General features: G+C 41.5%; 1 protein-coding gene across 2 annotated transcripts; it reads left to right on the top strand.

Moving 5' to 3' along the window:
• The first annotated feature begins 562 nt into the window (after nt 1–562).
• Nucleotides 563–26,347, top strand: crmp1 (collapsin response mediator protein 1). 2 transcript variants are annotated; one of them, XM_067441959.1, is made up of 14 exons: nt 563–1,470; nt 3,508–3,596; nt 7,486–7,670; nt 8,696–8,860; nt 15,872–15,933; nt 16,043–16,123; nt 16,224–16,292; nt 16,410–16,530; nt 17,216–17,372; nt 20,050–20,191; nt 20,276–20,446; nt 23,173–23,352; nt 24,521–24,686; nt 24,818–26,347. In XM_067441959.1, the coding sequence occupies exons 1-14, from the start codon at nt 1,117–1,119 to the stop codon at nt 24,907–24,909; spliced, it is 2,034 nt and encodes a 677-aa protein (XP_067298060.1). In that variant the 5' UTR covers nt 563–1,116; the 3' UTR covers nt 24,910–26,347. The 2 variants fall into 2 exon arrangements, with proteins under 2 accessions (XP_067298060.1, XP_067298061.1); XM_067441960.1 differs by lacking the exon at nt 563–1,470 and adding an exon at nt 2,256–2,663.

The following is a 26,347-nucleotide window of genomic DNA, read 5'->3' as shown; positions in this document are numbered from 1 at the left end:
GAGCTATAAGGCCATCTAGTGACAGAGTTAGGAAATATCATCCCTGCGTCTCAATCAGCTCCCTAGTTCACTAGTCAGGGCACTGATCAGGACATAAGTCAATGGGCTGACTCCCTGATCAGTGCCCTGACTACTGAACTAGGGAGCTGATTGAGACGCACCCTATATTTTTTGTTCCACAAGAGGTCTGCAAAGACACCCAATGTAAAGTATTTTGAAGCTGAATTATTATGTATGAAATTGTGAGTTCTTTTGAATTTCAAGTTTAAAGAATGTGAAGAATGTACTTACATTATTATTTATTATGTATTGATACAAACAAAATATCTCCCCAAAAAATTGCATTAAAGGTACCCTAGACTGAAAAATGAATTAACCTTGCCATGGTGAAATCATAAGAGTTCAGTACATGGACATCACATACTGTGAGTCTCAAACACCATTGCCTCCTACTTCTTATGTAAATCTCGTAAATCAAAAACACTAGGGCAAAAAAAAAAATGCTTTCTCAACGTAAACCCAACCGAGACGCAAGCGTTGGGGATCATTTATATGCGCCCCCAACATTTGCATCTGTCCAAACAAGTGCATTGTCAGGCGGAACTGACGGTAACTGGGACTGCAGATAAACAAACTTCTCTCATGTCATGTTCCAGGCTGTGCAGGAGTCTTTTCTACCCTTCCCAAAAAATGTCAACAGCCATGGTTGATGTTTATTATAATCGGATACCACAACAATTTAATTCAAGATCGTTCGTTTGTTCGGCCCATTTCATGGAAGCTTCACTCAGCGTCTGAAGAAACTGTCCCGATATAAAATATAACTAAATATAACTGCACTGTCCAAATCCAACCTAGCCTACCTGACAAAGAAAAAAGAAAAACTTTGATGTCTTGATGTTGAGGATGCAATATTGTTCGGATTAGCTCATTATAAACCGTGTCACTGTCTGTCTGGAAAGTAGCTACATCGCAGCATCATTCGCATTATCAGTCTGCAAGCTGCGACCTCCGCTCCGCATCCCCCGGCAACTACGGCTGACCTGGTTTTCTGCACTGCCGTCTCGCTTCTTTATTGTATCAGACAGACAGAGTATCATCTCCCTTCCGTGAGTGATGTCGGACTGTAGGCGACAGTGGAACCGGGAGGATGAGCTCCCTGTGTACCTGGCTAAACCCATCTCGACTGGACCCAACCAGCGTCATAAGTCTCACGGAATGTTCAGCTCCGTCGAGGGCGCGTATGATAGCAAGACTATCGATTTTGACCAGTACGCCGTCGGCAGGAAGGGGAGCAGGACCTCGCGGAGCAGTAGCAGGGAACGCATTGTGGATGGGGATTTTGAAGCCTATGAGATCAGCGGGGGGTCCTTCATCAGCTCCCCGGGCGAGAGGGACGATGTGCGTCCGGGTGCCAAAATCATGGATCAGGCTGGAAAGGATTGTCGTTATGAGCAAAACAGCGGGAAGGTGGGCTGAAATTATTTATGCGTGACACTGACAATAGGCTAGCTACAATGATTTTGCAAAAGATTTGAACCATAATGCTAAAACATAAGATTAACATTTGCTCGTAAAAGATTAACAGCTCCTGTTAACAACACACTGCAAATGTAATTTAAAATAAAATGCTGCATAGTAAAAACGTATAGACTAGAACTAGTTGGTTTTACCTTGTATATTAAAAATAAACACAGGCTATATAATAACTTTTTTAATCCAACAGCCTATTAGGCCTGCTGTCATTTTTAAAGGCCCAGGCATACTTAAAGTTTTTATGCAATAATAACACATTTGCATTCATTTATAAAGTATATAGAGAATATAAAGTTGCATTTATGTTTTCACATGTATGTCTTTATAAATAAATAAATAATTTATCAAATCATGTTTATTTTTAGATGTATAGCCTAGCTAGCATAAGTGCCTTGTGAGAAATCGCATGTTTATTGCTTTTTGTTGTATGCGGTGTAAGTTTCATTAATTTGAATTTGCCATGTGATCTTTCATTAGTTTATTATTATTGGTTTATTTTATTGGAACTAACAGCCTTTATTATATCAAATAGTCCCATTTGGAAACGAATTTGAAATGTTCTAGAAACGTAGCCATAGCCTTTACATTTCTTAATATTAGTGGAACATATTTAAAGGTACGGCGTTGTTCTAGAACGTTCTTTCAACTTAATTTGTATTATCTCTAACATTCTAAACGTTAATTTATTTAAAAATTCAAAATTTAGGCTATTTGACCATTATGCATTAAGATTAATCCTATATGTAGGCTATATGTAGACTACTACAATAGAGCCTACATCAAAAATACATTTTTCACGAAATTATTGTTAGGCTGTCGACCTGACCTAACTGCTATTCTTTTTTTACCGATTCTCTACCAATTCGCTCTCTCTTTGTTTCATGAGAGGGGGGCGCTCCAACATACACTCAATACAAAACACGTCTTCGAACAGGCGAACAGATACACACACACACACACACCCCTCGGGAGAGGCGCTCGCTCGTGAAGCACTAAACGGAGCGCCTGTTAAGTGGGTTGGTGGCATAAAGAAGCGGGTGACTGCTTGTTGTTTAATCTCCTCCAATAATAAAGGAGAGATGTCTGGAACGGGCTACCAGGGAAAGAAGAACATCCCGCATTTGACGGTAAGACACCGGCTGCGAGGCGACCCTGCTGCTACCCGGCAAATCCTGCGCATGGGGGAAACGAGAAGGGATTAAATTCTTAGCGAGCCAGCAAAGCGGAGGCCGCTAAGAGCACTGAAATCAGCCAACGGGAAGGTGACCATTACTGCTACAATGTGTCAAAGCCAGGCACACATCCCTGTCGTGCATGAAGCGACGAATGCTCAGATCGCGTTTAAAATACATGCAGGAATAATTAATGAATCGGTGCATGAGTCTACAGCGTTGAGCGCGTAGCGTGTCATTTGACAAATCATGGCGAGTGCAATTGCAGCGGACGAGACGCAACAGTGTCTGTCGCCATGAAATCTGGAATAGAGGAGACACTTTTTTAAATGCCAGTGAACACATTAAAACAAAGAACAAGAGGAACATGTGACCTATGTGCTGTATATTTGTCTGTAGTTATGAGTAATGGATTACAGCGATCCTAATCCTTGACTAACGCAATCTTTGCGATCTAGGAATAGTGCATATATTTAGGTTAGATTAATGCGATTTTTTTTCTCTGAACTTAAGCCTAAATCAGCCAAGGAAAGCTGTGCCTTCCTGACAACTGGATGATGTGAGGTTACCATGGCAACCTAACATCTTTCCACATTACCACATTTGCTCTTCTCTGTTCATAGAACCCCACCCATTCACAGAGTGTGAGGCTGCAACTGTGCAGAAGGCTCTTTTATCAGTGGTTGTAAGAGCACTTCACTGAATTGCAAATATAGCAGGTAAACATAAGGTTTAAACTGGTGTTGGAATTGCTCACTCTCTTGCTATTTCTCTTTCTCTCTCTTCCTTTCTTCCTCAGAGTGAGCGGCTGCTGGTTAAAGGTGGAAGAGTGGTTAATGATGATCAGTCCCTATATGCTGACGTTTACGTTGAAGATGGACTTATTAAGTAAGACACCATGCACACTCTCATTCTTTCCAAAGCACAATGTGTTTTTTTTCACTGACAGTTTCACATTATTAATATGATTATGAATTATAAATCAAACCTCATCAGTTAGTCATATGCCAAATGGTTCTTAAGTCACTCTTTACAGCATCTTTGCATATAATTAAAAAACTCTGTCCATATGTATTTGTGCTGGGCAATCGATTACTTATTCATGAATAATCACATATAAAATAAAAGATTTTGTTTACATAAAATGTTTGTACTGTGTATAATTATATATATATATATATATATATATATATATATATATATATATATATATATATATATATATGTATATATAATTATATATAAACTGTAATTTTTTGTGAAGAATCAACAACAAGTGGGACACAAGCATGGAGTGGAATGAAATTTATGGGATATTTCAAACTTTTTTAACAAATCAAAAACTGAAAAATTGAGCGTGCAAAATTATTCGGCCCCTTTACTTTCAGTGCAGCAAACTCTCTCCAGAAGTTCAGTGAGGATCTCTGAATGATCCAATGTTGACCTAAATGACTAATGATGATAAATAGAATCCACCTGTGTGTAATCAAGTCTCTGTATAAATGCACCTGCACTGTGATAGCTCAGAGGTCCGTTTAAAGTGCAGAGAGCATCATGAAGAACAAGGAACACACCAGGCAGGTCCGAGATACTGTTGTGGAGAAGTTTAAAGCCGGATTTGGATACAAAAAGATTTCCCAAGCTTTAAACATCCCAAGGAGCACTGTGCAAGTGATAATATTGAAATGGAAGGAGTATCAGACCACTGCAAATCTACCAAGACCTGGCCGTCCCTCTAAACTTTCAGCTCATACAAGGAGAAGACTAATCAGAGATGCAGCCAAGAGGCCCATGATCACTCTGGATGAACTGCAGAGATCTACAGCTGAGATGGGAGACTCTGTCCATAGAACAACAATCAGTCGTATACTGCACAAATCTGGCCTTTATGGAAGTGTGGCAAGAAGAAAGCCATTTCTTAAAGATATCCATAAAAAGTGTTGTTTAAAGTTTGCCACAAGCCACCTGGGAGACTAACCAAACATGTGGAAGAAGGTGCTCTGGTCAGATGAAACCAAAATTAAACTTTTTGGCAACAATGCAAAACGTTATGTTTGGCGTAAAAGCAACACAGCTCATCACCCTGAACACACCATCCCCACTGTCAAACATGGTGGTGGCAGCATCATGGTTTGGGCCTGCTTTTCTTCAGCAGGGACAGGGAAGATGGTTCAAATTGATGGGAAGATGGATGGAGCCAAATACAGGACCATTCTGGAAGAAAACCTAATGGAGTCTGCAAAAGACCTGAGACTGGGACAGAGATTTGTCTTCCAACAAGACAATGATCCAAAACATAAAGCAAAATCTACAATGGAATGGTTCAAAAATAAACATATCCAGGTGTTAGAATGGCCAAGTCAAAGTCCAGACCTGAATCCAATCGGGAATCTGTGGAAAGAACTGAAAACTGCTGTTCACAAACTCTCCCCATCCAACCTCACTGAGCTCGAGCTGTTCTGCAAGGAGGAATGGGCAAAAATTTCAGTCTCTCGATGTGCAAAACTGATAGAGACATACCCCAAGCAAAGCAGCAAAAAGTGGCACTACAAAGTATTTACTTAAGGGGGCCGAATAATTTTGCACGCCCAAGTTTTTGATTTGTTAAAAAAGTTTGAAATATCCAATAAATTTCGTTCCACTTCATGATTGTGTCCCACTTGTTGTTGATTCTTCACAAAAAATTACATTTTCATATCATTATCTTTAAAGCCTGAAATGTGGCAAAAGGTCGCAAAGTTCAAGGGGGCCGGATACTTTCGCAAGGCACTGTATATATATATATATATATATATATATATATATATATATATATATATATATATATATATATATATATATATATATATCAAATATATGTTTGATTATGCCATCTGGATGCTTAAAATTGATTGGGAGAATTTTAACAGCTTATTGTACTCACAAGTTAATCGCTGTTATGCTTTGCTTCATTGTAACACACCCCCCGCATCACGTGCAGATTGCATGCACACAAACATTCAGTAGTGCAGAAATGTATTGTCAACACTGTTCTATGATTTATCAATAAAATAGCTTAGAAATGGAAAATTTCTAGCAAATATTTCTTACTACCACCACCACCAGATTCACTTTAATTAGAGAGGCAATCACTAATGCATTCATATGTAATCTTTACTGTGCTACTTTGTCTGTATATGATTTAGAATGAGCATAAATTTGTGATAAATATAACGACTCAAAGGTAAAAGTAATAAAAAGTCTAAATATATAATAAATATAATAAAAATAAGCTGTTATGTGGGAGCAATAGCCTTGTGGGCAGCACTGTATTATATGCCATAGCGATCCACAAGGCAGCCCATGCTCAAGTCTCAGCTCATGATACTGGCTTAGTTATTTGTTCATTATATTGACATCATCAGCGATTAGTCAACAGCGACTCGACTTTAATCACATAAATGTCTTCAGGACTAGCTTACAGCAAGCAATGAACCATACTATTTAAATGTTGAGCAAGCAATCTCATTGGCTGCAGGATCAGCAGAGGCCAATCAGCTTGTGCAATTTGGTATTGGTGTGATTTGCTTGCAGATTTCATGTAAAGTACCTTTTAGCCTGCGCCCTCTGGAGTTTCATGACTGAACTAGATCTTAACATATTTAATAAGTTAACATTAAAGGAAGTGAATGAAAACTGGTACTGCAATCACTTTCAGATCTCCCCCTCCCCCCTGACTCGAGGTTGCCAGATAGGCTGCTGGATCTAACAGGAACGTTTGTAGCTGCAGCTGTGGTAACTAGAGCAGAGCTGACAACCCAGGTGCCGAAACACTACTGACTTCTTGATTGGTAGATCGGTGGAGGGTGGAGCTACAGGCCAGAACACAACATGTCAACATCCACATCAGTAGACGGCTGCAACAACAACTTTTAAATGACAATATCTTGGCCCGGACTACTGTTGTCAGTGATATAAGTATTTGAAATTAACATGATTTCTTAATGTCTATTGACATATCAGGGCCATTTTATGATTAATTGAAATACATTTCTTACATACAGTTCCTTTAAATTTGACAGCCCTGTCCTATGGCATCATATAAAGTATGCCCCTCTGTTTAGAACCTTCAAGTAAGGGATAATGTACATCTATTTTATCGCAAAATAAATCCTGCTGGGTTATCAGTTATGTTTGTATGACTGTAAAGGAGTTTATTACATGGCTGCTTAATATTTTAGACATGAAATATTAATTTAAGATGAAATATTTTATTAGCTCATTTAAATGCCAAGCTTTTATAGAGAAGGACAGTCCCTGTCTGGTTTGTATCCCTTCTTACATGTCTTTTTTACCACATTAATAATGACAGGGGACATGAAATATTGACTTGAGGGGAAGCCATTTTAAAATCTTACCTGTTTATTATCTTACATTCCATTACAGTGTAGAAAGCAATCATTCCAGCAGCTAAACAAACACTCCCAACAATATTTCCTCAGGCATACTAATAATACAGAAGTCCTTTGGATTATTTGACAGTATATGCAGTCAATAAATGAGGCACAAGATGGCACCAGTTGCGTTTGATTGAAATGAGAGAAAGCACATCGGTGGTGTGATACAAGAGACGTGGAATAACTGACCTCAGAATGACGTGACTGACCAATCAGAATCAATCTTTTCAAAGAGCTGTGTAATAATTTTAAAAGATAGCTCTATATAATATGCAATGTATTTGGTCCCAGGACTCTCTGGTCCTCTTTACTCTTTATCACACCCTCAAACTCTCCTTCAGACAGGTTGGGGAGAACCTGATTGTGCCGGGGGGTGTGAAGGTGATTGAGGCTAATGGGTGTATGGTGATCCCTGGAGGTATTGATGTGAACACCTGCCTGCTTAAGCCTTACCTGGGCACTCCACCTGTGGATGACTTCTATCAGGGCACCAAAGCTGCTCTGGCAGGTGGCACCACCATGATCAGTAAGTCTGGATGAATTTAAAAACACATTTACTTCCAAGATTGTCTAATTTTTGCAAAGGATTAAGTATGTTGAATATTTAGGATGCAGTTCCAAATGTTCTGATTTGGAGCGACTTCCTTAGCAAGGAGCAAAAATCAGCTGGACTAGGACTCACTTGCATCTCCCTGCAAGAGCAAAGCGGTGTCCCAAATATGTCTGTTGTTGCTTGCTACAAGGGTATGCCCTAGGAGTGCATGTCCTGCTTGTCAGCTACAGCCAATCGGATTTAGTTTCATCTAGGAGTCTGACCCAAGAGTTTGTTTCCGTCACAATAGGTCATTTTCTTTAAGCAGTGAATTAGAATTATTAACTGTTGTGGTTCATAATGAGTGAAAAGAGCAGAGGAGGACAGTAGTGGAGTATTTTTACTTTCCAAGTAATTCTATTTTTCAAGTATATGTACTTTATCAGTGTTCTTCTTTGGAAGACTTACTTTGCAACATTTCAAAACATAATATTGTAATTTTACTGCACTGCATTTCATGTTTAATATAATTTAAACAAAAAATGTAGCGCTGTATACTTTTACTCAAGTAAAAGTAATTAAAATAGTAGAAAGTACTATCAGTAAGAAAGTACTATATATTTAATGTAATTAAAAGTTAAAGGTAAAAAAACCCAAAAAACACTTTTATTTATGAAATGTAGTGAAGTAAAAGTATGACATCATATATTATTCTTTGGAATGTAGTGAAGTAAAAGTTTTCCAAAGAAAAACACTGATGAAGTTGAAAAATGTACTTGAGTAGAAAGTAAAAATACTCCACTACTGTCCGCCTCTGGAAAAGAGCCTTTGTGAACGTGAAAAAGCCTTAGAGGAACATACAGTTTAATTGAGTATTTAAAACTAAAGCTGCAATTTATCAGCATCTTCAATATAAAGGATTTTTTTTTTAAATATTCAAAAGAAATTTCTCTCTAATCCTTAATATAATAATAGAATATAGAAAAACATGTGAGCAGAAGCATCATCTTCTGTTTCAGTTGACCATGTGAGTCCACAGCCCGGCGACAGTCTATTGGAGGCCTTTGAGAAGTGGCAGGAAGCCGCTGATAAGAAGTCCTGCTGTGATTATTCACTTCATGTGGATATCCCACACTGGCATGAAGGTGTGAAGGAGGAGCTGGAACAGCTGGTACAGGAAAAAGGTGAACACCTATTCGAAGATGTGACAAAAGTGACATAGCTTGATTATACTGATGTTTCAGAGGCATTTGTCAAAATTTGCTAACAAAATGATTGTTAATTCACTACCGTTCAAAAGTTTGGAGTCAGTAAGATTTTTTTGTTGTTGAAAGTAATTAATACTTTTATTCAGAAAAGACACATTCAATTAAAAAAGTGACAGTAATAAATACATTTATAAATTATAATTTTGAGGTCTTGAAATATTTTGAAAATGTCTTTAAAAAGTCTTAAAAAGGTATTAAAATTAACTTCAGGATTCCTGCATATACCCTGATAATGTTACAAAGGATTGGTTTGTGCTAAAATATTGAAATAAAATAGTATAATATAATACATATTAAACTCAGCATTTAAGAGTTAAGGTGGTCAGGTGTTGTCGGGTCAGGGCTGAGGGGAGGAGAGGTCACATAGGCTGCTGCTTTCGCCCAGTTTTTGCTCCAATAGTGTGATCCATCTGTTGCCAAGCAGGCTGTGATTGGCTCACCAAAAACAACAGAGCCTAAAGCAAATGCAATGAAGACAATACGTCTAAACATGTTAGGACTGACATAGTCAAATTTGTTTAAAATAGCGTGTTGTGCTAGACATCAGAATAAATAACTTTCTAAAAATATATACACTACCATTTAAAAGTTCATTCAAATGATGTCAGTATTTAAATAATAATAATAATAATACTTTCATCCAGCAAGGATGCATTATATTTAAAATATGTTGAATCAATTCTGTTATTTTTAGAAAATTCTGTTCACTTTTTTTTTATATGCTTTGTTTTTCTATCTGTTAATGTTTTTTTGTTCAGTTTTTTGTATGTAAAGCACTATGAGAAGCTGCATTAAAATGCATTAAAATATGTTTCCACAAAAACAAAGAGCAGAACAACTTTCAACATTAATAATATTAGAATGATTTCCGACGGATCATGTGACACTGAAGGCTGGAGTAATGCCATCACAGGAATAACTTACATTTTAAAACATATTAAAGTAGAAAACGTCTCAGGTTACGTATGTAACCCTAGTTCCCTGAGGGAACGAGACGCTGCGTCGAAACGCTGTGAGAACGCCTCTGCGTTAATGCGTCGTGAAGCGCCTGTAGAACCATTCCATCGGAAAAAAGATCGATCGTCGGCGTGATGATGTCATCGACCGGAAGCTATAAAGCGTCCGTGAAAACAAACAGGAACTAGCTTCTGAGCCTTCAGCAAGCGATCTGTGTGAACCTGTCTGTCTATTTGGTGTTTTTGTCTGTCTATATTCAGAGATTTTCCACCCTTTTGTTAAATATTGCAGTATATATTAACAAACAAAGAGAAAATAAAATAGATAGAGTAAATATAGCGAGTGAAAGCAGTTTTAAGAGGTGTGTTCATCCCTGCCCACGCTACATCACGAGCGGGGATACACACTCTCTTTGTGTAGCCTGCTTGGGAGCGCAGCATGCCCAGGCAGCCCTCGAGGGGGCTCGATCGTTTGTCGGCATGATGAAGTCATCGACCGGAAGCTATAAAGCGTCCGTGAAAACAAACAGGAACTAACTTCTGATAAAGCCTGAAGTAAGTGATCACGGACACGCCGGGGAGTATGGCAGAGCGACGCAGCGTCTCGTTCCCTCAGGGAACTAGGGTTACATACGTAACCTGAGACGTTCCCTTTCGGGGAACTCGAGCTGCGTCGAAACGCTGTGAGAACGCTTATACCCACATCGCCATAGGACCAAGTGTCTCGTATGTGTGAAGCCGAAGCGCACACGGTTACGAGAGTACGTGTGCCCCAACTGTAGATGCCAGGTCTAATTCATAGAACCTGACGAAGGTTAACGGAGACGACCATCCGGCCGCGTTGCAGATATCGTGGAGGGAAGCCCCCGACAAGAGTGCTTTTGAAGCAGCCATACCCCTGGTTGAATGCGCCCGGACAGCCAGTGGAGACGGCTGCCCGGCCGCTTCATAAGCAAGTGAGATGGCCTCGACCACCCACTTGCTCATCCTCTGCTTGGATACTGGAGCCCCCTTCTTAGGGGGTCCGAAACAGACAAATAATTGCTCAGATTTTCTCCACAGGGCAGCTCTGTGGACATATGTATCCAGTGCCCTCACAGGACACAGCAGATTTAACCTTTCCTGGTCTGACGTCTTAAACGGAGGAGGACAAAAGGCTTGTAGAGTGATGGGGCCCCGTGGGCTCGTAGGAACCTTGGGGACATAACCCGGCCTGGGGTGCAGAAATGCTTTCACCATCCCCGGCGCAAACTCTAAACATGAGGGCCCTACCGACAGGGACTGAATATCTCCTATTCTTTTAAGAGACGAAATGGCCAACAGAAAGATGGTTTTTAGGGTGAGGAACTTGTCCGAAACCTCCTCCAGAGGTTCGAACGGTGGTCCGGACAAGCCCCTCAGAACAATGGCCAAGTCCCATGCTGGGACCCTCGAGTGCATAGCCGGCCTCAACCTTAAAGTGCCACGAAGGAAGCGTGTAATTAGAGGGTGTCTTCCCAAAGACACTCCACCGAAAGGGACGTGGAAGGCACCCAAGGCCGCCACGTACACCTTTATTGTGGAGGGGGTCAACCCTGCCGAGAACCTCTATTTCTGCTTTCCCATAAACCTTCCAAAGGAGCTCCACCACCTCTGGGTGGAGTCTCCATTCCCCGGGCCTCGGCCCCTGTCTCGACAGGCTGTCTGCTTCCTGATTCAGGGCCCCCGGGATATATACTGCCCTGATTGACAGCAATTTCCCTTGGGCCCACAGGAGGATCCGATGTGCCAATTTGTCCAATGGACGAGACCTCAGACCCCCCCTGGTGATTTATATAGGCGACCACGGACGTGTTGTCTGTCCTGACTAGTACGTGGTGGCCCCTGAGGTCGGGCAGGAACTGTTTCAATGCAAGAAACACTGCGAGCATCTCTAGCCGATTTATGTGCCAGTGCCGCTGATGTTCCTGCCATAGCCCCTGGGACGAGCGACCACTCATGGTCGCCCCCCAGCCCGTGAGAGAGGCATCTGTCGTTAGCGTTACGCGACGAACATGAGCCCCCAACACGGGACCCTGAGATAAAAACCCCGGGTTTTTCCACATGACCAGAGCACGTAGGCATCGCCGCGTGACTTTGATCGTGCGGAGCGGATTTCCCCCCGGGGAGAACCCTTTTGTTTTGAGCCACCACTGCAGTGGCCTCATGTACAGTAGGCCAAAAGGTATCACGTTGGACGCTGCTGCCATGAGACCTAACAGTTTCTGGAACTGTTTCACAGTGACGGCTCGGCCTCGCTTCTGCTCTTTGACGGCTGCCAGGATCGATGCTATGCGTGTTGGCGATAATTGCGCCCGCATAATTACCGAGTCCCAGTTCACACCTAGAAAAGTGGTTCTCTGAGCCGGAGAAAGCACACTCTTCTTGGCGTTCAGCCTCAACCCCAGCTTCGACATATGGGCGAGAACAGCATCTCGATGCTGAACCGCCATCTGCTCTGTATTCGCTAGAATCAGCCAGTCGTCGATATAGTTCAGAATGCGGATGCCCTGCAATCCACACACTTGGTGAACGTGCGGGGTGACAGTGCTAGACCGAAGGGAAGTACACGATATTGGTATGCCTCTCCCCCGAAGGCAAACCTCAGGAACTTCCTGTGATGTGGAAGGATGGAGACATGAAAATACGCATCTTTGAGGTCTATGGTGACAAACCAATCCTCCGACTTGATCTGCGATACAATCTGTCTGAGTGTAAGCATCTTGAATTTGAGCTTGGCCACCGAGCGATTCAATAGCCGCAGATCTAATATCGGGCGTAAGCCCCCATCCTTCTTCGGCACGATGAAGTAACGGCTGTAAAAGCCAGACTCCCTACTGGGAGGGGAACCCTCTCTATAGCCCCTTTTTGCAGGAGTGTCTCTACTTCCTGTGCCATTACCAGAGCCTGCTCCGGGCCCACCTCTGTAGGTAGGACACCGCAGAAAGGAGGTGGCCGACTTCTGAATTGAATGGCGTACCCCTTTTCTATTATCTGCAGGACCCAATGAGATATATTTGATAGACGTTTCCACTCGTCTAGAAAATCTACTAAGGGAACCAGCCTCTCGAGGCTGGCCTCTGGTGTATTTTGAGCAACAAGCACAGTGCCCTGAAGCGGCGGACCGGCAGGGAACAACTGACTTCCAGCTGAGGCAATTAGCCAAAGTAAAACCATTTGTATCTCCACAGAATTTTGAAATTTTAATCCATGCTTTTATCACTACTCGTTTAGATTATTGTAATGCCCTTTACACTGGTCTTAACAAATCACTACTGGCACGCTTACAACTAGTCCAAAATGCAGCCGCTCGTCTTTTAACCGGAACCCGGAAACATGACCATATTTCACCAGTTCTCCAGTCCCTACACTGGCTACCTGTGCATTTCCGCATTAATTTTAAAATTCTGTTATTTGTTTTTAAATGTCTTCATGGCCTGGCCCCCAAGTATTTATCTGATCTGATTGTGCCTTACACCCCTTCTCGCTCACTCCGGTCGGCAGATCAGGCTCTGTTAGTCGTCCCAAAGACGAAACGTAAAATTAGAGGTGATCGTGCGTTTGCCGTGGCAGCTCCGAGACTATGGAATGAGCTGCCTCTGCACATTAGACTGGCTGAGTCTCTCCCTGTTTTTAAATCCTGTCTCAAGACTCATTTATTTTCTTTGGCTTTTGGATCAGTTTGAGGGTTGACTTTGTTATTGTTGTATTTATTTTATTGCTATTTTGCTGTTTTTGTTTTGTGAATTGTGTTCAGCACTTTGGTCAACAGTGTTGTTTTTAAGGTGCTTTATAAATAAAGGTGGATTGGATTGGATTGGATTGGACTTGACTGCTCGGGGGCCCCCCGAAGGGGGTGCGGACCACCCTCGGGTGGCCCACGGAGACCGACTGCGCCCCGGCATTGCGGCGGGGTTGGCAGCGCGGCCCCCCGAGGGTGCCGTAGGGAAACGGGTACCGTTGGCAGGGGTAAACACCGTTTCCCTACGGGGGGAACCACCCTCAGCATCCTGACGCTTCTGGCGTCAGGAACGCTTCGACGAGGCCTTCTTGGCGATCAGGACTGTCCGCAGATCAGCCCTGCCCCTCGAAGGCCTCGTCTGAGAGCGCCGCCCCTCGTCCCCGCGCTGAGGGGGAGCTCGGGCAGCGACGCTCTGCTTTTGTTGAGCCCTGTGTGAGGAGCTCGTACTCGGTTTGGGCTGCTTGGTGGTATCAGCAGCAGCCCCAGGGACCTGGACCCGGAGAGGGAGGAACTGCTTGAGCGCCGCAGCTTGCTTTTTCGACTCCTGGAACCTCTCGGTGACAGTGTGGACTGCGTCACCGAAGAGGCCTCCAGGAGAAAGCGGCGCATCAAGCAGGAAAGCTTTCTCCCTCTCCTTGATGTCTGTGGGGTTCAACCATAAATGTCTCTCCGTGGCCACCAATGCTGCCATGGAGCGGCCAACACATCTGGCCGTCTCCTTGGTGGCCCGGAGAGCTAAATCGGCTGACGATCTAAGTTCAGCAACAATATCTCCCCCCACAACATCACTACCATCCAGATCCCTCAGCAGGTCAGCCTGATATGCCTGCACGATAGCCATCGTGTGCAGGCATGCAGCCGCCTGACCCGCTGCCGAGTACGCTTTACCCACCAACGCCGACGTTGTTTTTAAAGGTCTGGTGGGTAAAGTCGGGGCCTTAAGGGACGATGCCGATGAAGGCGAGAGATGGCTCGCAAGCGTCTCTTCGACCTTTGGCATCGCCCCATAACCATACTGTTTCAGCCCGCTGATGTTGCTGTAGACCGAAGTCTGCGGGCTGAAAACTCGATATGATGCCGGTCTCCTCCATGATCTTGCCACCTCGGTGTGCAAGTCATGGAAGAACGGCAGGCCCCGCCGCTGAGGCTCTGAAGCGCGAGATGGCAGGAATCGTTCGTCTAGCTTGCTATGACGCTTTCTTCCTGCCTCAGATCTTTCAGTGGGCCAGTCGATGTTTAATCTGGCCACTGCTCGCGTCAGAACCTCAACTAGCTCCTCACTAGCAGGGGACTGAAGTGGCGAGTCTTCAGTCTCGATGCTTTCAACGTCCACCTCCTCAGAGCTGGACAGATGAAGCACCGGCGACTCTCTCGGGGGGGAAGAAACCGCCATGCGTGCTTCCATGCCCTGAGAAGAGCCGCTGGATGGAGCAGGTGAGGGCAGAGATAAGGCAGCGCCCGTCTCTAACCCCTCTGCAACATCCAATTGTGATCCCCACGACTGCAGCCTTCACTCCGCCTCGGCGGCAGCGGGACCAGAGCCGCGGGGAACACGAGCCGAGGCACCCTCCTCAAAGAGTGCCCGGCGGGAGCGCAGCGTTCTCAATGGCAATCGCTCACAATGCTCGCAAGCAGCCCCCTCGAGGGCTGCCTGGGCATGCTGCGCTCCCAAGCAGGCTACACAAAGAGAGTGTGTATCCCCGCTCGTGATGTAGCGTGGGCAGGGATGAACACACCTCTTAAAACTGCTTTCACTCGCCATATTTACTCTATCTATTTTATTTTCTCTTTTGTTAATATATACTGCAATATTTAACAAAAGGGTGGAAAATCTCTGAATATAGACAGACAAAAACACCAAATAGACAGACAGGTTCACACAGATCGCTTGCTGAAGGCTCAGAAGCTAGTTCCTGTTTGTTTTCACGGACGCTTTATAGCTTCCGGTCGATGACGTCATCACGCCGACGATCGATCTTTTTTGGAATGGTTCTACAGGCGCTTCACGACGCATTAACGCAGAGGCGTTCTCACAGCGTTTCGACGCAGCTCGAGTTCCCCGAAAGGGAACTGTTGTTTTAATATAATATAATATTTCACAATTACTGTATTTTTGATAAAACATTTTTAAAAATATCACAGACCCCAAACTTCTAAACAGTAGTATATGTTTTTGGAATTATGTATGTTAATGTTCTCTTCTTTTGGCAGGAATCAACTCTTTCCAAGTGTACATGGCTTACAAAGGGTTTTTCCAGATGCCTGACTCTCAGGTTGGTTTATGATGCCATCTGCAAACTTGCCATCTGTGTTTCCAGCATAGAACTCTCTGTAGTGTAATATGATAAAATAATTAATATGATCTCTCTTTGTCTCCTCTAGTTGTATGAAGCATTCTCATTCCTCAAAGAGCTTGGGGCAGTGGTGTTGGTGCACGCAGAGAATGGAGACCTGATAGCACAGGTACAGTATCAGTTAACAAATGAAAGTTCCATCAATTGGTATTCAAACACAATTTGGTGCCGTTTACAGTTTATTCATGTTTGCAACATTTGTGTACAAGGAACAAAGCAAAATCTTAGGAATGGGCATCACTGGTCCAGAGGGCCACCCACTGAGCCGGCCAGAGGAGGTGGGATCAATAAACCAATTGATGAACTAATTAGAAGTTGACTAACTGACTACCTGTTTATCCAGTCAGTTTCAGCGGAGTGAAGTGTCCTGATTTAATTGGTTCTCTGTTTCACAGCTGGAGACAGAGGCGGTTTTCCGCGCCATCACCCTCGGCAACCGAGTGAACTGCCCCGTCTACATCACCAAAGTGATGAGTAAGAGTGCAGCTGAGACTGTGGCCAATGCACGGAAGAAAGGTGACAGCATATTGTGAAATATTGTTGCATGCTGAGTTTTATATTTTTGAAAGTAACCTCTTATTGCTCACCCAAGGTTGCATTTATTTGATTAAAGAAATACAGTAAAAACAGTAATATTGTGAAAAAATATTACACTTTAAAATAACTGTTTTCTATTTGTATATACTGTATATTAAAATGTTTTAATTTATTCCTGTGTAGCAACACTGATTTTACAGCATCATTACTCCAGTCACATGTGAACATATTATTACATTTTATATTATTATTAAATGAACTGTATGTAAGAAATGTATTTCAATTAATCATAAAATGGCCCAGATATATCACTAGAAACAGTGGAAACAGTGATCATCTTTTAATGCCTTTAAAGGAGCTTCTCAAAGCGCTTTACACACACAAAACAGCAACAAAAAAACATACACAGATAGAAAAACAAAGCATACAAAAAAGAACAGAATTTATTCAATATATTTTAAATATAATGCATCCTTGCTGGATAAAATTATTAGTTTGTTTAAAAAAAATACTGACCCCATTTGAATGAACTTTTGAATGTTAGTGTATATATTTTTAGAAAGTTATTTATTCTGATGTCTAGCACAACACGTTATTTTAAACTAATTTGACTATGTCAGTCCTAACATGTTTAGACGTATTCTCTTCATTGCATTTGCTTTAGGCTCTGTTGTTTTTGGTGAGCCAATCACAGCCAGCTTGGCAACAGATGGATCACACTATTGGAGCAAAAACTGGGCAAAAGCAGCAGCCTATGTGACCTCTCCTCCCCTCAGCCCTGACCCGACAACACCTGACCACCTTAACTCTCTACTGGCCTGGTAGGAAATGCTGAGTTATTTCTACACTTTTAGACATCTCTGACATTTGCATCATTAGTGTAGATGCACTGTAACACTGGATCATTTGGGCAAGTGCTACACCTGGAAACATCTACCAATTTTATATCTACTCTCCCGATTACATTTCGCTCTGTGCTACACCCAAACCGCAGGCACACCTTTCCCTGGCCCCATTTCTAAAAATAGATCAGGCTTTCATCTCCTGTTGCCATGGTTGCAGAGCACCCTCCTTCCTCCCCATCACACACTCTCTCTCTATCTCTTTCTCTCACATACATACACACACACACACACACACACACACACGCACACACACACACACGCACACGCACACGCACACACGCACACGCACACACACACACACACGCACGCACACACACACACACACACACACACACACACACACACACACACACACACACACACACACACACACACACACACACACACACACACACACACACACACACACAAACCGTATTTTCTATCCCTACACTGTCCCTGTCCCTAAACCTACCCATCACAGGAAACATTCTGGATTTTTATTTTAAAAAAATAACTCATCCTGTATGATTTATAAGCATTTTGAAAAATGGGGACATGGGTAATGTCCTCACATTTCACCCTCATTTCAAACCTTGTAATACATATGTCATACCCATGTCATTATGCACATTTGTGTCCTGATATTTCACAAAAACAAGCGCACACACAACTTGTAAACAGCCTGATAGACTGTGGGAGATATGTCATTATGTTGATGTCATAATTTGACAGGCGCACACACACTCTTATAGGCACAGGGATTCTCACACACACACACACACACACACACACACACACACACACACACACACACACACACACACACACACACACACACACACACACACACACACACACACACACACACACGTTCTCTCTCTCTCTCTCTCTCTCTCTCTCTCTCTCTCTCTCTCTCTCTCTCGTTTTCCCTCTCTGCCACAAAGAAGCAGACAACACAGCTGGAGTGAGGACATTTATTTTTAGCATTGATACAAGAGTCCAAAGGATGAGAGAAAATGCTAGAAAAAGATTATATGTATACTTTATGTACACTTTGAAGACAACCTTTAGTCATATTGTGTAGACGCGTGGTGTTGTATTTTGTGAATTTCAAAGCATATTGCCTCTGTCTAGAATAGATACTTGTCTCATCATTTCATTGTGTGTATCCTTTGGCCACACATATCCTTACATTACAGTTAGTAACCTAGCTTTTTTTTATTGAATATTCTAGCTTATTTTCTTTTTAGTAGGATTGCAAATACATTGATCAGCAAAAAAAAAAAAAAGAAAAGAAAAGAAAAGGTCTGGACTCAGGTGCCAATTCATGTGTAAAAATGATTCTTCTTGCTCCCTCCAAACCATTCTTTCACAGTTTGAACATGAGGAATCTTGACATTGTCATCCTGGAATATGGCCATGATGTGTCTTCCTACATGGTTGTTTGAGAAGTGAAAATCTACACACTCTATCAATGAGGGTTAGAAGAGCTGTTGCCAATCATAACATGCAAGAGATATAATAATCACAGCAACAATGATCTTTTTTGTGCCTGTTTGCCTATTTAAAACAGCAACTTTTTTGGCCTGGCAGTGTCAGTGTATTTAACAAATGCCGTTGGGTCTATTTTGAGGGTTAGCTCATATGGAGCAACCTTTTTAGTTTCACAGAAACATAATTCACCTTACGCTGATTTCTTCAATAAGCAAGTCTAGTGTCAGTTTGGTGGAAATGCCTAGTTCTGTCATGAAACTCTAGGGGTGTTTCTTAAACGGAAGGCTGCATCCTACCGAGACTGTGTCCTTCCCAGCCCAGTCCTTCAGAGGCTTGTAGGCTAGTATCCTCCTCAGCAATTAAAAACTACAATGAGACGGTCTAATAAGTGTGCATGGCCACATCACACATGTTCCTTTACAAATCTTTATATTAACTGACTTTCTATTAATACAATACAGATTAGTGACCAACAGCTTGCATTATTGTCAAACCAAAAGATAAAATCATGTTCATATTATTATGCTTCACTGTATTTTTGAGCAAACAAATACAGCCTTAGTGAACATCAAACATCTTAGGCTGCATTGTCAATTCCGATAACTGACAATTTTTACTGAAACTTTTCATGTGGCACAGATCGGATATAACCCACAAACATGTAACCAAGTAAAAATCCAATGGATTCTGATATTCTCACTTCGGTTTCAGGCCTCATTCATATGTGTAAATAAATCTGATATGAATCTGATGCATGCGTTTGTGTCTGCCATGTAAGCGGACAGATCAGATATTCCTCTGTCAATGCGAGTCGTACGGCATTGAAAAGCGACGGTGGTGAATGACATCAACCTGGGTGGACACCAAACAAGATGACATGACTTTTTTCAGTGCCTCAATGGAGGATGAACGAAGACTCAACCCACTTAAGAGACCAATGTTTTGCTGACCCTTAATGCTGGTGCAGAAAGCAAAGCTTGTATTATAATTTTGTCTGCGTATACAGTTGTAGGATAATGACAACCTATAACCTATAAAAAAAGGTCACATCACAGCTAGCTCTAGGTTTTGAGCTGCTTTCCCTGTTGATATGTGCCTTTTAATATTCTTTCTTTAGTGGGGATCTGCAGGTTGTGGGCAGTGGACATTGCGCTTACAGTACCTCTCAAAAGGCCATAGGGAAGGACAACTTTACCCTCATACCTGAGGGCACCAATGGAGTGGAGGAGAGAATGGGTTTTGTGTGGGACAAATCTGTGGTAAGTTCATCGGTGTTTATGTTTATATGAATTGAGGTATGGGTCGGGATGAATTCATCAGTCACCACTCATTCTGTTCCACAGGCCATGGGGAAGATGGATGAAAACCAGTTTGTTGCAGTTACAAGTACTAATGCAGCCAAAATCTTCAACCTGTACCCCCGGAAGGGTCGGATAGCAGTGGGTTCAGATGCTGACATTGTTATCTGGGACCCGGCCAAGATCAAGACCATCACAGCTAAAGCACAGCAGTCGGTATTGGAAAGCTAGATACTGGAATATTGAATGAATATCTGAATTGCTTATATTTAGTTATACTTACATTTAATACTGCATTGGACTGCATTGGACTAATGGACTGTTCAATTATATCACTCTTTTTATAAAAGCAATAGGCCTAAATGAAGGCCATTACTGTACATACACACACATTTCAGTCATTTACGGGAGTGACAACTGCATTCTACATCTGAATTAGTAGATTCTCTACCCGAGCCCGAGCCCGAACCTGACCCGAACCGACCCGGCTGAGATTTCCCTGCACTATCCTCGGGTCGGGTAGGGCCGGGCCCGTGATCAAGCGTTTGTTTTTTTAATCATTAGCCTACTTTACTAGTCTAATTGGGTGGGCAGAAAGCTATGCTATAATCAGAAATTAAATGTATATTTAGCAAAGTAAGAACTAATACAACAACTAAGAAACAAATGTGTAGGCTACAAAGTTGCACAAGTCAGGATTAGTGTAAAAATGCGCCTTAAACTCACAGCTCGAGCAGTGATGGAGCGCAGCATTATAAACAGAAACGCTCTGTGTCAAGAGCTGCTCGCATGAACACTGCACTTTGCTTAATTAAATATCTTCGAATCGTTTCGTTTAAAAGTGGACATTTCAAGCTTTCTATTCGCATATTTGTCATGTCTGTGAGGCAAGTATAGCCTGCTGAATTTCGGTTTATTTAAGAGACGCGCGCTCCAGTTCATGAGATGAAATGAAAGCAATCACTCCCACGACTTCACCTCGCGATTATAGTCTGCTATTTGCTTTTTATTTATTAAATCCAGGCAATTGGCCCAAGAAACCTTTTTTAAAATTAAGATACAATTTAAACAATACGAAATAAATGCTTTCTACAAAACCAAACTTAATATTAAACTAAATATAACCACCAAAATCATTTCTGACCCACTCGCATCTTTTCACTAATCGTAATCAGATGAAATGTAAAAATAATATTATAATATTTAAACATAAATATGAAGGAAAAAACACATTGTTTAATGGCTACAACAAAGTAAGCTACAGATAAATGTCTGAGCTGGATTTGAGCAAACATCAGTTTACCGGTGAGCGGATCCTGAGCGCGCCTGCGGATTATTGAGCGGAGTCAAGTCAACTTTATTTATAGCCTATAGCGCTTTTACAATGATGATTGTTTCAAAGCAGCTTCAAAGTGTTAAACATGAAAATATTGCAACAAAATGTTATTCGGCTGTACAGTCGCTGTGGAGAAAACTGAAAACTAAATGTAGTTTAATCATGAGCCTCACCAGTCCGCGTCGCTGCGCTTTGCTCATTACAGGCTCGTTCTCGTCAAAACCCCCAAGTATTGAACAATGGTCGGGTTTAAATCGGGCTCGGGCTCATAATTTAATGTGTTGGGCCGGGCCGGGCTCGGACACGACGTGCTCGGGCTCGGGTAGGGTCGGGCTTGATTTTTTGAGCCCGATCTAACCTCTAATCTGAATTAACTCCTGAAAAATGCATGTACTGACAACTGCATTTTGAAAAATTCTATGAAGTTGAACTGAACTCAGTTTGGACACACACTCAGTTTCATTTCAGTCAATCTCATGCCAATATTGAGTACCTATAGAGTAGTATTGCACCCTTCATATATCCGAAAAGTCTTTAGTTTTATTATATTTATAAAAGAAAGATAGGCTTTTCCAAGTCTTTCCAGAGACGTATCCTGTAGTCGGCGCTAAAGAGCCACGAACACACGGCACGCAGCTACTGCCTTGAGAGCCTCTGTGGAAGCTGTGACATCTTAAACATGGAAAAGAAAAGTTACCCTAAATAAACCATGGCTATCAATCAGATTCAACCATACATATGACACAGAATCTGATCCGGAGGCTAAAACTGAACAGAAGCAGCAGCAACAACAGGACGTCTCTATGTGGTACTGTAACTGTATTTGCCTTTAGTACAGTATTTAACTGTATTAGCAGCTGGTCAAGATTTGTGTGTTTACTCAGGGTTTATGAGGACATAATTTGGTTTATGGACTATTGTATGCGACTGAACGTTAGCAGACCACTACATGTTTACATAGAAAATTCCTTTGAATGAAGTGCGCTTTGTGTGAACAGCACTAGCCTGGGTTTAATATTTTTCCATTGAAAAACGTTAGCCAACATAGCAGTTTTACTCACTGCCTACTTCCAATGCTCGACCGTGAACCTTTATCTTTGGGACCGCTCCATCAAAAACACACTTCTTTGGTGACATTGTTGAGTTCATGAAAAACTGTAAAATGCAGTGCAGCCGCCCTTTCCGAGAAAAGAGCGTTTATGGGCGTTGTGCATTTGCTCTCTTGCTTTGGTTGCATACACTCTTCCGGGAGAAATGCCCATACGGCCCTTACAAAGAAAATCCACCCCATATGACGTCACACAAACCCATACTCGAGAAAAAAAACGTTCCGAAGCTTTCGAGTTCAGAAACCAGAATGAGTGTTTTTGACACAGAAATACTCCATCAAACGTCCAACTTATGTTTTGAAATTTGTCCAAAAGTTTTACTTTGTTAACTTTGTTTGTTTAGCCTGGGAATCCATTAACAGTGTAAAAAAACTCAGTATGCATGAAACTTGTGTATTGCAAAAAACTGCACAATATTAATGATCATTTAGTTTGTGCTTTATAATCTGGAAAATAGAAAGGATTTCCTTCAAGCACATCTGTTCTTTTCTTTCTAGGCCCTTGAGTATAATATTTTTGAGGGGATGGAGTGCCGTGGTGGTCCGGAGTATGTGGTCAGTCAGGGCAGGATTGTGTTTGAGGAAGGGAAGCTTCAGGTTCAGCAGGGGACTGGACGCTTCATCTCCCGCAAGCCTTTTCCTGATTTTGCCTACCAGCGAATTCACTACCGCAACAAGGTAGGATTGTAGTTTAGGCATTTCAGCTAGTTTTAATAGTGAATATTTGATCTCAGTCTCAGATATGTTGTATTAAAAACTATTTTCACTATTTTCAAGTATTGCTGTATATATTTGGGTTCGGTAGTTATTGGTTGAAATACTGTTAGGAATTATAATAACGCTCTAAAACAAAATTCTAGAAACAGGCTGAAGACTCAGAAGATCACAATCAAACAAATCTTCAATCTTAACTTCACAGGGACATGCAGACAGGCAACGAAAACACGACCTTACATAACAGTGACTAGACAGAGACTGAGTGAACAAGAGAAACTTAAATAGCAGACAGAAAGGAGATAATTAACTAAACACAGATCAACAGAACTTAACTCATGAGGGTAACCAAGGGAACAGACAAGTGGCGGGAAACTAAGACAAAGAAACATGTGACACGGATATGTTTTAAAATGTAATTCATTCCTGTGATGGCAAAGCTGAATTTTCAGCAGCGATCAATCCGGTTTTAAGTGTCACGTAATTTTTCAGAAATCATTTTAATATGCTGATTTGCTGCTCAAGAAACCTTTTTTATTATTATAATTTTTGAAAACAGTTTTCTTTTTTTGTGTCGGGACCATGATTCATTGATGAATAGAAAGATCAAAAGACTAGCATTTATTTGAAATAGAAATGTTGTAATGTTATAAATGGTTTACTGATAAATTTACTTTTATTTTTATTTTAAGGTGTCATTGTTACAGTGTATTAAGTACTGCGTAATATTAATTAAAAACATACTTACTATAGTGTTAGGGTAGGATTAGTGTTTCGTTTGATGGTTAGTTAGATATAATTATGCATAATTTACTGTAATTACTGTGGTAAGTACATGTAATATATGTCTCTGTAAAATAAAGTGTTAGCATTACTGATCTTACTGATTATAACTTACTGATCCCAAACTTTTGAACAGTAGTAAAGTAGCATAAAGGATCAATAGTTCCTTTGTATACAGTATATTTGCTAATTGATAACGTAATAATCAAGTAGTTAGTTGTGGTATAGTGCACAAAAAAAATCAAGGGACTAAAATAGTGGAAAGAATAGTGTATTAGCAAATTTTAGACTCACGTCTCACAGTGTTTATATACAGTACCAAATATGTCTGTTAACTGGTGTTTGGCAGATGATGATCAAGCAGGGAGTTTCTCGTGGGATGTATGATGGTCCAGTATATGATGTCCCAGCCACACCCAAATACATAACCCCAGCACCCTCTGCCAAGACCTCGCCCACTACGCACCAGCCTCCACCAATCAGAAACTTACATCAGTCCAACTTTAGCCTATCAGGTAAGATGAGGTCAGATTATAGATGGAATGACCTTTTCTAATGTAGAAGAGAAGAGTCCTTTGAAAAATATATTCATTTATAAATCACATTAGAGTATTGTTTATTTTTTGTAATATTTCTACATTTTTAGGGGCTCAAACTGATGACAACATTCCTCGACGCTCCGGACACCGCATTGTAGCTCCCCCTGGTGGCCGTTCCAACATCACCAGCCTTGGTTGAGCCTTCTGCAGCACAACTTTATGTGTGTGTGTGTGTGTGTGTGTGTGTGTGTGTGTGTGTGTGTGTGTGTGTGTGTGTGTGTGTGTGTGTGTGTGTGTGTGTGTGTGTGTGTGTGTGTGTGTGTGTGTGTGTGTGTGTGTGTGTGTGTGTGTGCGTGTGTGTGTGTGATGACAAATCATCAGTATTCTCCTCTCACAGGGCCATGCTATAAACAGATTGTGCATTGCATGCATGTCAAAATGTCACTCTACCTTACCTGTGCAGTAAATGTCCCGTCCACAGTGAATATTATTGTGTAAATTTTGCACAATAGTCCCACTACTACAAAAATACCTATAGCTAGACAATCACTAGAAAATATTCTATATCTATAACAACTTTAGGAAAAAGTAGCATTTAAACAATGCAAATAAAACTACGTATATTTTTGAGTTGAGCCCTTTTGCTAATGTGACCCCCGTGTTTGTGACGGTGTTGAAAATGTCCTGCTATAAAGCCCTGTGAAGCCAGTCACTGGTCATCCCACAAAATGGTGCTCTTCCTACTGGACAACTTACTGAACTAAAGATAACTTATTAGTGATGTTAAGGGAAAAGTGCTATAGAATGCAGTTCTGAGATCAGTTTTGGCACAGATGTACTGCTAATAAGTACATTCTAAAGCTGAGCGAAGATCTGCCCTTACAAGCACTTTTAACCCGTGTTCTGTGCACTGAAATGTTTTTAATTCTGTGTTATCAGTCTTTTGTGGTAAAGAATGGTGATGGATTGCATGATTTCACTTTTAGATGTTGGTAATATTAACATCAGAACTTTGATTCTTACTCTTTCTTTATACGTTGAAGGATACTTTTATTTTGCATCTTATCGCATTTGAATCATTTGAAAAGAAACGTTTGTAATATCACTTTTTATTTTCATTTTACCTTTAGTAAAAAGGCTGCATGCTGCTCTTCTTAGCTCTGTAGTTTATGCTAATTGCCAGATTAGATGTAGATTAGAGGGTGTTCACTTTACCTCAGTATCACAAATGCAAAAACAACTATATATGCAGGAAGAGCAAGTCACACATGCATTCAGAAAGAGCCGAAAATGCTTTTATTTCATATTTGCTTTTTTCTTCTATTGTGAGATTACTACAGTATTGCTCCACATCCAAACGGCACTAGCCTAGTCACTGTGTACACTAAAAGTCTTAATGCTAAACTTCCACTAGATAAAGTATGATTCCTCTTGTTTTGGGCCAATAAAAGGTCAATTCCAAGCCTGCTGTATTCATACCCTGTTGTTATTTCGTATTGCCTATGTTATTAATAGTGTTTATGACCAATGCCATTTTAGTTTCTGTAGGCTGATATCCACTAATGCACTCACTGACTGTTGATAATGACATTCACTTTGCGATGGTGAAATAAAGTTTGTGAATAGATGTTGTTTAA

The sequence above is a fragment of the Pseudorasbora parva genome, chromosome 4 (assembly GCF_024679245.1).
Source record: "Pseudorasbora parva isolate DD20220531a chromosome 4, ASM2467924v1, whole genome shotgun sequence".
NCBI lineage: Eukaryota > Metazoa > Chordata > Actinopteri > Cypriniformes > Gobionidae > Pseudorasbora > Pseudorasbora parva.
The sequence above is the reverse complement of the archived record's forward strand: the minus strand, read 5'-3'. Positions and strand labels throughout refer to the sequence as shown.

Bases quoted from the DNA above. Each gene is read 5' to 3' on its own strand.
- crmp1 (XM_067441959.1), top strand. From the start codon at position 1,117: ATGTCGGACTGTAGGCGACAGTGGAACCGGGAGGATGAGCTCCCTGTG. The intron at 16,293-16,409 runs GTGGGATCAATA...TCTGTTTCACAG, and splicing joins CACTGAGCCGGCCAGAGGAG to CTGGAGACAGAGGCGGTTTT. The intron at 20,447-23,172 runs GTATTGGAAAGC...TTTTCTTTCTAG, and splicing joins CAGCTAAAGCACAGCAGTCG to GCCCTTGAGTATAATATTTT.